We start from the raw sequence: 11,294 nt of genomic DNA, 5'->3' as shown, positions 1-11,294 counted from the left end.
CTGTAAGAAACTAAACTTTCTGAGCAAAGAGCTGTGGTGGACATGCAAGGGATGTCCAAACATTTATACGAGCAGTAAGTAGACGTGTGCATATGTGTGTGTGTGTGTGTGTGTGTGTGTGTGTGTGTGTGTGTGTGTGTGTGTGTGTGTGTACCTGGCAAAGACAGAACATTTTCAACATTCAAGCTGCTAGAATGCAGTTAACAAGATCTTGTTATCCTGTTAAGGTGCAACTCACCGTCTGCTTGTGTGGGTGACTGTATTTTATATACGTGTCAGGATGAAAGCGTGCGTGTGCGTTACACACACCTTATTTAGTCTCATTATGATATGTCTCAATATGGTGTTCCTATAAAATACACGCTCCCACTGCACATACTGTTATTTTCACCATCTTCTCCTCTTAATAATAATCACTGTTTATTTTTCAACATTTGATGTATGATAACATCTCGGAAAGACTATTTAAAATGTCAATTTACTGAGTTTTCCCCAGGTTTTGTGCCCATTTTAACAGTTACTTTAAAATATGAATTTGATATAGCCTCTGGTACAGTCTAGTCTTTCTTCAAAAATGTTTTTCCTTTGTATAAAGTGTGTCATCAAGCCATGTCACGGTGTGTATTAATGATTTTTTCTCCCCCGCTTGGAGTCCTTCATCCCAAAGAGAAGATGATTTTAGTAAGGGTCTCTCTGCCCTAATCCTTGTCTGTGTGAGGGGAGATTGTCTCGCTACGTCTTTGTGTTCTGACGACCAGACCTTCACCGTCTGAGTAACAGTCTAGTCATGGTGAAAAGGGCACGCGTCGGCAAATGGTGAAACATGTCTGCCACAGAAAATCATTTGTTACCTGTTTCGGTTAATTCATGTTTTAGACCTTCCCAATACTTGAGGCGTGATGCATACATTGCATGCAAATACTTGGATACTCTCCTCAAGAGACGAAGTATCAGTGGGAATCGCAAAAAACACAAAAAGTGCACAAAGACAACAACAAAGTGATTGTGTACACTTGTTTACGCTTCTGTTGCTATGGTTGCTGTAGCAGAATCACAACCAATACACAGGGAGCTCTGGTGGGGCAGCCAATCAAATCGCGCTGTCTAGGCAGTGCGCCCCCAGCTGTTATTGTGACCCAGAATTCGCCAGACACATGCGCACGGACACACGGACACACCTACACACACATGCACACTCACATCGAGTATATGAATGCGCAGATGTCAGATGAGCACTTGCACACAAATACACGTCTGTACGACATGCTCACTCACACGCATTGTTTTTCTTTGTAACGCTGCGCAAACTTTAGCAAAACAACGGCAACCTGCTCAAGTTTTAGGCCCAGTCTGTGAACGTATTCTGTCTCTTTATGTACCAATACAGATCATGCTCACATTCATGAAACCATGACTCCTTGTGGCAAAAATTAACTACTGTGTGTTGTTGCTAGAAATTAAAAGTTGACAAATGGCCTGTAAATTATTGCAGTGTAGTTTTAAATGCTCGTAATACCAAATTATGTAGTAAAAATGAAAGCTTGGGACACTACTGTCTACTATCTCCATCCAACAATCTAACACCCATCCAAAATCTACCCAGCGACAAAAATCACTGAGCAGCGCAACAGCAACATTCTTAATGCAGATTGACAATGACACAGACAAACCAGGGAGAGACAAAATTCACTGTGAAAAATTACTCATTCACATTTTTGCTGCTCCGGTAATTTAAAGTATAATATTATGATTTTAAAAAGCCAAGCAGCAAGGTGGAAACACGGGTTAGGAGGGCATGAAAGGAACATATCACATGTGAAAGGAGGGCAGAAGTGTTTATGTGATGTGCATGAACTTGAAGTAATGAGGGGGGAATAAAATTGCTGCTGGCAACCAAACTGGTCAGGCGATCACTCCAGACACACACACACACGCTTACGGTCACGCAGACCCACATTATTGAGGGGGTGCGGTGGATGGCGGAAGGGGCACCCGACAAGAGTTGGTGTGTGTGTCTGATGTCATTGCATGTGTGAGAAGGTCATTAGAAACACAGATTCATAAGTAGGACAGAAGTAGCAATGTCACTCAATTATAATTGTTTGTATACTTTGTAAAAAAAACCTCTTAATAGAAAAAAAGGTATAGATGACTGCCGTAACTCTGCCTTGTTAAATGCACAAAAGTAAAGCACCCATATTTGAATGCATTTAACGTGCAAGAGTAGACGCTCTCTTAATGTGTTACTTACTTTCTCTTCATTCACTTGTGGACGCAGGCAAGCGCAGAGACCCAAACAGACTGGAGGGAAATGGGTTACTATAAGAGGCTTAGACAGTGTATGAATGAGTCTCAGCATGTGTGTGTGTCTTTGGGTGTACGACTGTACATGGTTGAGTACACCGGAATAATGGTGCCACGACATCACGCCAATTGTGTGTGACTGAGCACTGATGGAGGCTATATTACAGTACAGGATTTATTAAAGGGCCCAGATTACCCTAAAACGCTTATGAACGTGTGTGAGACTATTACGCGTGTGTGCGCGCGCATTTGTGTGCATCTGCATGTGTGCATGTTTTGAACACCAAACACGATGACCAACCAATCATGACAGAGTAAACAATACTGTATATGGAGAAAAAGAAGCGGGTCACTCTCTGAATATATGACTTCATCAATAACGGTCCCACCTACCAGAATCATATCAGAAGTCTGAAGTATAATAATATTCCGTACAATTATGAGGGGGTCCAAATGAGATACATAAAAGTGCTACAGTATATTAACAGTGATTATTTTGTCCGAATAAACACTGTTGTTTTCATCCTATAGGTTCAGACTGTTCCAGAAACTTCACAAGTCCCTCAGGTCTCATCGAGTCTCCAGGGTTCCCTGACAAATACCCCCACAACCTGGAGTGCTCCTTCATCATCGTTGTACCTCCCAGCATGGACGTGAGCCTCACTTTCCTCACCTTTGACCTGGAGAATGACCCCTTGCCTGGAGCTGAGGGGGACTGCAAGTACGACTGGCTAGAAGTTTGGGACGGGCTCCCTGGAGGTGAGGCACTGGTCAGATTGACAGGTTCGGTTGTGGTTGACAGTAATGCTCTGTTTTGATGGTTCTGAAGCACATACTACCATGTAAAAACCCACTAATAATAATAATAATAGTGTGATATGATGAGCACATATAATTAAAATGTCACCAGATTTACAGTACAGTGAACTAGCGGTTAGCACGTCTGCCCCACAGTTCTGAGGTTCAGGGTTCACATTTCCACTCGACCCTTCCCGTATGGAGTTTTGCACGTTCTCCCCGTACTTGTGTGGGTTTTCTTAGGGTACTCCGGCTTCCTCCCACATCCTAAACACATAACCGGCCTCTCTCCCAAGGTCAGCTGGGATCGGCTCCAGCTTTGGCGTGACCCCGATGAGGGCAAACAGTACAGAAAATGGATGGATGGGTGTTACTCATTAGAGCGCAGACCTCTGCCAAAACCAAACTATCAACAAAAAGATGGATTGTATTTGCTTCTGGGAGGGTTAAGGTTTCTATTCATGCCAAGTAGTGACTCAAACTGTGAGCATGAAGTCCTGTAGATGCACCTTCATCCCGATCTTCACCGAAATGTAAAGGCGTCTTCCTTGGCCCATGTGCTACTCCTCGAGAGGTCTTTGTCACAATGAATTGAGTATTTTTGTCTCATTCAATTTATTACACTGTTCAATATTTCAGGTTTTACTGTGTTGTGAAAGTTTTGTTTAATTGTTATTTTTTTAAATAGTGTATTTTAGACTTTGGCAGCACAGTGTTGTAGCGGTTAGCACGTCTGCTTCACAGTTCTGAAGTTAGTGGCTCAAATCTCAAGTTTTACCTGTCCTCTCTTACTCTCTCTCTCTGTCTCTCTTTGTCTCTCTCTCTCTCTCTCTCTCTCTCTCTCTCTCTCTCTCTCCCTCTCTCTGACTTTCTCGCAAATTGTATAAACTTGCATTTTCAGGTTCATTGAACACGTGGATGGATGGTTTAAGACGTTTGCACAGTTCTGTCTTGATGATATTCCAGCCATTTTGTGGTGGACTCCACTTGGTGAAGTGAGATGAGTGTTTCTCCCTGCCTACATCTGTATTGATTTACTTGGAATGCCAACTATTTTAGTAGCTATGCGTTGGTTGATAAAAGCAGAGCTTCGAGGCAAAATGTTGGCACCTACCTCGAAGAAACCACATACATTTTCATGGGGAAAATGAAGTGAGAGTTGTTGAGTGGAGGGAGAGAGGGAAAAAAGTAGGAGGTGAGGGGGTTAGGATATTTCTGTTCTTGCTGCTGGAATTACTGGATAGAGTTGAGAGGGACAAATCCTCAGCAAAGAAAGACTGGATACCGTTTAAGAGATGGAAGATGAAAGGAGAGGAAGAGGGGGCTCTGTGGAAGGGCTGAGCAGCAGAACAAAAGGAAGGATATATTAAGATGAATAAGTGGAGGCCAGAAGACCTCTGGTTTGCGTCCAGGAAGAGGTTGGGAGAGAAGAAAATGGGAGGATTTCAAGGAAGGCAAGAGAGTGGGATTATAAAAAAACAACAACATTCAACTGAAAAACAAACAAACAAAAAAAACTACTATGATATTTCTGTTGGGAACTGAACTTGTTGGGACATTATAATTGCAGAGCATTCTCCTCCAGAAGTGCATAATATAATGCAACATGAGGCCTTTTATGTGTGTGACTATCTCTAAAAGGCGAATATAGCACAAGAAGCGCAAATAACAGTCAGTTGGCGAGCTCGCACAAATTAAAAAGGGCAGTTAAAATATTTTATAACATCTATATATATATTTTTTTTTTTAAGGTGTAAACTTATGTGTGAGAAAAAAACATGACATCAAGTTGTAGGAGAGATGAGACAATTTAGTCAAATGACCCACAGGCTGGGAAAGGAAAGTGAAATAATTTGGAGGATGCTTAAAGGGAAGGAAATCCAAAGGATGAGATCAATGTGATGAAGTGGTGATGCTAGAGCTGCATAAGTCCCATAACAGTTGATATAGATTTACTTACCTTACAAAGATAGTCATACATTTTCAGCCAATTGCCTTAAGGCTTTACTCTTCTTACTATAATTTGTGTTTTTTTTAATAGTGTTTTTTTCCCCGTCTCAACGCTATCAGGAGAAGAGTTATTACTATTGTTTTCTCAAGAGGCCTATTTCAAATATCTACCCATTCCGAAAGGGGGAAAAAAATCAATAGGTCTGATCGATTGCTGGCTGTTTTCTCATCTTCTACCTCCTCCAGAAGCTTCAACATGTGTGTGTGTGTGTGTGTGTGCGTGTGTGTGTGTGCGTGTGCGCGTGCGTGTGAGGAGCATTCAGTACGTATGAATGAGCTATCCTTGCTCGGGACCCTTTACACAAACACGCACGCACGTGCCCCCTTGGGGCCCGAGATCATGCTCATCGGTTTGTGTTGACATATACAAGTTGCTGTTTCAGAGAAGACGACAGTAGATGCATCACTTCGGTCCTTGGATTCACACACACACTCACACACGTATGCATGCGCGATTAAAGTGAGTCTAAAACCACGTACAGCCTACCTTGCTGGGGATGAATGATGGGAAGGGAGGTGATGACAGGGAAAGGTGTGGTCCTGACCGTATTTCATCAGAGGACGGAATTAGAGAGGCTCTGGGGAACAATCCAAGAAGGAAAGGATGTTGATAAATGAAGGGAAAGATTTATAGATGGTATGAATGGTAGAACTGTTATAACTTAGCCAAAATGTCAATATAAGGGTTAGTATCTGATATGTTTTGAGATGCTTTTTGTCTTGGTGTTATATTAATGCTCCTAGTAATATTATGCATGGCGATGACTTATTCAGTACTTTGGAATAGTTGGAAGAAGTACAATTGTATTGTTTGTCTGTCTGAACTGTCCACCAGTATGGATGTGCATTACTGATACTACAAGTCCCAGAATGCACTGCATGATATCCACTCTGTTGGCGTTCATTAGCATTCATGTAGTCTGTTTAAATAAGGTTTAAGTGATCAGAATCAGAATCATCTTTATTTGCCAAGTATGTCCAAAACACACAAGGAATTTGTCTCCGGTAGTTGGAGCCGCTCTAGTACAACAGACAGTCAATTTACAGAACACTTTGGGGACATAAAGACATTGACAAAAAACAATTGTGCAAAAAGATGCAGAGTCCTCTAGCACTTAGAGCAGTTCGAATGACTAATATTGCGATAGTCCGGTGCAATGACCATTGTGCAAAGCGCGCCGAGACTTCAAGGAGTGTATGCGGTTTAAAGTGGCGAGTAGTGCGATCGTCTGGGACAATGTTGGTTGTGCAAATGTTACAGATACTCCTCAATCAGTGTGCAAATGGAGCAGATGCTACTCTGGCATGAGTGGCCAGTATATGCAAATAGTGCAGCATGGCGAGACAACTACAGTGAGTGCACGAGTAATACGTAATTGGCCCCACAGAAATGTGACAACGAACTCAAGTCAAAAAATTTCCAGCTTGTTGTAATGGAATTATAGGTTAGGTGTTTAAGAAGTTGATCGCAAGAGGGACGAAGCTGTTGGAATGTCTACTAGTTCTAGTTTGCGTTGATCGGTAGCGCCTACCTGAGGGAAGGAGCCGGAAGAGCCGGTGACCGGGGTGCAGACGGTCCGGGAGGATTTTGCACGCCCTTGTCTTAGTTCTGGCAGCGTGCAAGTCCTCAAGGGTGGGTAGGGGGGTACCGACAATCCTTTCAGCAGTTTTGATTGTCCGTTGCAGTCGGAGTTTGTCCTTTTTTGTAGCAGCACCAAACCAGACTGTGATGGAAGAACACAGGACCGATTCGATGACCGCTGTGTAGAACTGTCTCAGCAGCTCCGGTGGCAGGCCGTGCTTTCTCAGAAGCCGCAGGAAGTACATCCTCTGCTGGGCCTTTTTGAGGACGGAGTTGATGTTGTTCGCCCACTTCAGGTCCTGAGAGATTGTAATTCCCAGGAACTTGTCTCGACGGTTGACACAAGGCAGCTGGACAACGTGAGGGGCAGCTGTGGCGAAGGATGCCTCCTGAAATCCACGATCATCTCTACCGTCTTGAGCGTGTTCAGCTCCAGGTTGTGTCGCCCGCACCGCAGCTCCAGCCGCTCCGCTTCCTGTCGATATGCAGACACGTCACCGTCCTCGATGAGGCCGATGACAGTGGTGTCATCTGCAAACTTCAGGAGCTTGACAGTCGGGTTCGCTGAGGTGCAGTCGTTCGTGTAGAGAGAGAAGAGCAGCGGAGAGAGGACACAACCTTGGGGCGCCCCAGTGCTGATGCTGCGTGTGGATGAGGTGGCTTCCCCCAGCCTGACCTGCTGTGTCCTGCCTGTCAGAAAGCTGTAAATCCACTGGCAGATGGCAGGTGAGACGCTGAGCTGGAGAAGCTTGGTTGAAAGGAGTTCAGGGATGATGGTGTTGAACGCTGAGCTGAAGTCCACGAACAGGATCCTCGCGTAGGTCCCTGCACTGTCGAGGTGTTCTAGGATGAAGCGCAGTCCCATGTTGACTGCATCATCCGCAGACCTGTTCGCTCGGTAGGCGAACTGCAGGGGGTCCAGCAGGGGACCTGTGACACTCTTGAGGTGGTCCAGCACGAGACGTTCAAAGGACTTCATGACCGCAGATGTCAAAGCGACAGGCCTGTAGTCATTCAGACCAGAGATTGCAGGTTTCTTGGGGACTGGAATGATGGTGGAGCGTTTGAAACAGGATGGAACTTCGCACATTTCCAAAGATCTGTTGAAGATCTGAGTGAAGACTGGAGCGAGCTGGTCCGCGCAGACTTTGAGGCAGGATGGGGACACATGGTCCGGTCCTGCCGCTTTGTTAATCTTCTGTTGTTTGAAGATGCGTCTCACATCCTGTTCATGGATGGTTAACGCAGAAGTCAGAGGTGTGGTTGTGGTCGCGGGTGCGGCCGGGTGGGTGTGTGGAGTGAAACTGTCCTTTTCAAATCTGCAATAGAAGATATTCAAGTCGTCGGCTAGTGTGCTATTGTTCTAAGCTTGGGGGGATCGTCGCTTGTAATTGTCAGTGATTGGAATGCACGCCAGACTGATTTCGAGTCGTTCGCGCTAAACTGTTTTTCCAACTTTGCTGCATAGATCCTCTTTGCAATGTTAATTTCTTTAGTAAGCTGGTTTCTAGCTCGATTATACAGGGCCCTGTCCCCGCTCTGATATGATATCCTTAGCTTGGCGAAGCTGCTTAAGTTTAGCAGTGAACCACGGCTTGTGGTTGTTGAATGTCCGAAATGATTTTGTTGGTACACAAACCTCTTCACAGAAACTGATATAGGATGTGACAGTGTCCGTATATTCATCCAGGCTGCCAGCTGAATGTTCAAAGACACTCCAGTCTGTGCAGTCTAAACAGCTTTGAAGTTCCATCTTGGCTTCGTTGGTCCACTTTTTGACTGTTTTCACTGTAGGCTTCGCACATTTAAGTTCTTGCTTGTACGTCGGTATTAAGTGAATTAAGCAGTGATCAGACGAGCCCAGGGCTGCACGAGGTATAGCACGGTATGCGTTTTTTACCGTAGTGTAGCAGTGGTCTAAAGTATTATTTTCCCTGGTAGGACAGTCGATGTGCCGCTTGTATTTAGGGAGTTCGTGGTTGAGTTTAGCTTTGTTAAAGTCCCCGAGAATAATGAGGGGTGAGTCCGGGTGTTTATTTTCAATTTCGTTGACTTGTTCGGCGAGCGTTAGCAATGCGGCGTTCGTGTTAGCTTGCGGTGTAATATAGACTCCAGCCAGTATAAACGATGCAAACTCACGTGGCGAGTAGAATGATTTACAGTTCAAAAACAGCGACTCCAAATGCGGGCTGCAGTGTGTGCTGAGCACCGTGACGTCCGTACACCATTTTTCGTTTATATGGAGGCATATCCCGCCGCCCTTCGTTTTCCCCGATGATTCCATGTCGCGGTCTGCTCGATGAATGTTGAAGCCGGGAAGCATGACGGCGCCATCGGGTACAGCGTCGCAAAGCCAGGTCTCCGTGAAAGCACATGGCCGTGGAACGTCCGAAGTCTTTACTGGTCTTTAATAGAAGATGAAGCTCGTCCATTTTGTTGGGTAGGGAGCGTACATTCGCGAGGTGGATCGACGGGAACGCCAATCTGTGTCCTCTCTTGCGGAGTTTCACCTGAACGCCGGCTCGTTTTCCTCTGTGGCGCTGCTTCCGCCTCCATGCGCCGAAAACCGCGGACGCCGCTCCGGTGAGTAACTCGGGGAAAAAACTGAGCGGATTTTCGAAAGTTGGTGACAGAAAGTCCGGAGTAGCCACCTTGATGGTTAGCAGGTCTCCCCTTGTGTAAGTGAGTCGTGTAAGGTCTCCAAAGACGGACGAAAAACACAAAAACAAAGACAATACTAGAGAGCGCGTTACGAGGCGACCACACTGGTAGGCGCCATCATGGAGTGATGCTGTATTTCATGACACAAAGTCATTGCAAACATCTAACGACTTCAACTTGTTTTCTAATCTGTCTGTCAATAGCGTTAGCCCCTACAAGCTAGCTAGTGTTAGCTTTATGCGCCCAGTTAACTAGCTAGCCACTAGTGGGTGTGTAAAGCCAATGTTTTATCTTTCCATTTTGTCCTCTTCATTTATAAAACCGTGAGTTAATATAATATCTGCTTTGGTCAACCAAGTGTTTTTTAAGGAATTTTTTTCTGAAGCTTGTCCTATTCAGGGTCATGGTGAACTGGAGCCTATCCATGCTGACTTTTTGGCAAAAGGCTATACACCCTGGATTGGTCGCCAGTCAATCAATCTCAGGCCAGATAGAGAGAGAGCCAACATTTCACACTCATATTCACACCAAAGGACAATTAGTCTTCAATTAAAATCACTCCCAGTACCGAATTCAGGCGAGTGAACCACTACTGAGTCAGTTACTCAGTATGTCAAGTTGTAAATATTGTGATCCAAGTGAATTGGTGAAAGGGATTGAATACATTTTCTGGAAAACTACTTGCATTTAATGGATTGTTTTTTTTTTTGCGAACGGAAAAACATTGTTATTGTCAAAATTGATTGAAAGTGTTTAATTCTTCCTGATCCCCAGTGGGCCCACTGATCGGTCGATATTGTGGAACCATGGTACCACCAGAGATCCATTCGTCTACTGGGATTCTCTCTCTGTCCTTCCACACCGACATGGCTGTGGCTAAGGACGGCTTCTCGGCACGGTACAACATGACGCACAAGGAAGTCAGTGAGAGTAAGTTGGTGGAAATTCTGTGATTTTTACCCTTTTGTACAACAAATTCCAGCACTTAATATTTGCTTTTCTCGCAGCCTTCCATTGCAGTAATGCTTTCGGCATGGAATCTGGAAAGATCACCGATGAACAGATCACAGCTTCATCAAGTTTTTATGATGAAAACTGGCTGCCACATCAGGCCAGACTCAACTACAACAACAATGGCTGGACGCCTAATGAGGACAGCAACAGAGAGTACATACAGGTACAGTACACGAGCTTCTTACAGTCTGGCAAAAGTTATTTTTGCATTCAAAACTAGCTGAGTGCAACCATATTCCTGAATTGCAGAATCCTATTCCTATCAAAATAGAAATCTGAACTGGAAACAGATTGCATTGTTATTTTAGCAGCATATTTGTTCTTGTGCTGGCAGGTCACACATAATAACACGGAATGGCTATATTTGTATCGGGAGGACGGAGAGAGCGAGAGTGGGTGGTGTGGTGTTATCAAGGTTTAGCAGCTCGATGCCTCAGTAAGGCATTGTTTACTGTGCTCCATCACAGTGCCAACTTTGTGCCAGCCACTTGCCAAGCCTGAGTTATGAGCTTGTCTGGTTCATGGGGAGGAAAGGGAGTGTGAGGTTCATACACCGCTCAGACAGAAATGGATTCGGCGCAGCCAACGAGACCCTCCTTCGTGACACCCCTCCTGTAAACAATAGATTATCTTGTTGGTGTCACCTTCCCTTAGCCTCCCAAAGGCAGCCCAAGTCTCCTTTATATTACATGATTTACAAGATCTTCATTCATTTATAAAGCATTTACAATGACACCCCCCCCCGATGGCCAAGTAAACAGCCACGAGGTTATTGTTTGTCCTTTAAACTTAAAACATAACAGATGTTTGCATGAAAAATTATAGTTGCTGCTTTTGTAATTGTATCCCATAACCTGTGAACCTCTAAGCTTGAACGCATTTCTACTAATACAGGGAGTACTCGGTTTACAACAGGACTGTAGTC

The 11,294-nt window shown here is 44.6% G+C and overlaps 1 protein-coding gene across 2 annotated transcripts in view; it reads left to right on the top strand.

Moving 5' to 3' along the window:
- Positions 1-11,294, top strand: part of LOC133410383 (neuropilin-2-like) — a 91,558-nt gene that overhangs the window by 27,113 nt on the left and 53,151 nt on the right. For both annotated transcript variants that reach the window (XM_061691495.1, XM_061691496.1), the window contains exons 4-6: positions 2,836-3,063; positions 10,130-10,285; positions 10,363-10,532. In XM_061691495.1, coding sequence (XP_061547479.1) covers positions 2,836-3,063; positions 10,130-10,285; positions 10,363-10,532 — 554 coding nt within the window. The remainder of the gene's footprint in view (positions 1-2,835; positions 3,064-10,129; positions 10,286-10,362; positions 10,533-11,294) is intronic.

This window comes from Phycodurus eques, chromosome 12 (assembly GCF_024500275.1).
Source record: "Phycodurus eques isolate BA_2022a chromosome 12, UOR_Pequ_1.1, whole genome shotgun sequence".
Taxonomy (NCBI): Eukaryota; Metazoa; Chordata; class Actinopteri; order Syngnathiformes; family Syngnathidae; genus Phycodurus; species Phycodurus eques.
This window is presented reverse-complemented; position numbering and strand designations above follow the sequence as displayed.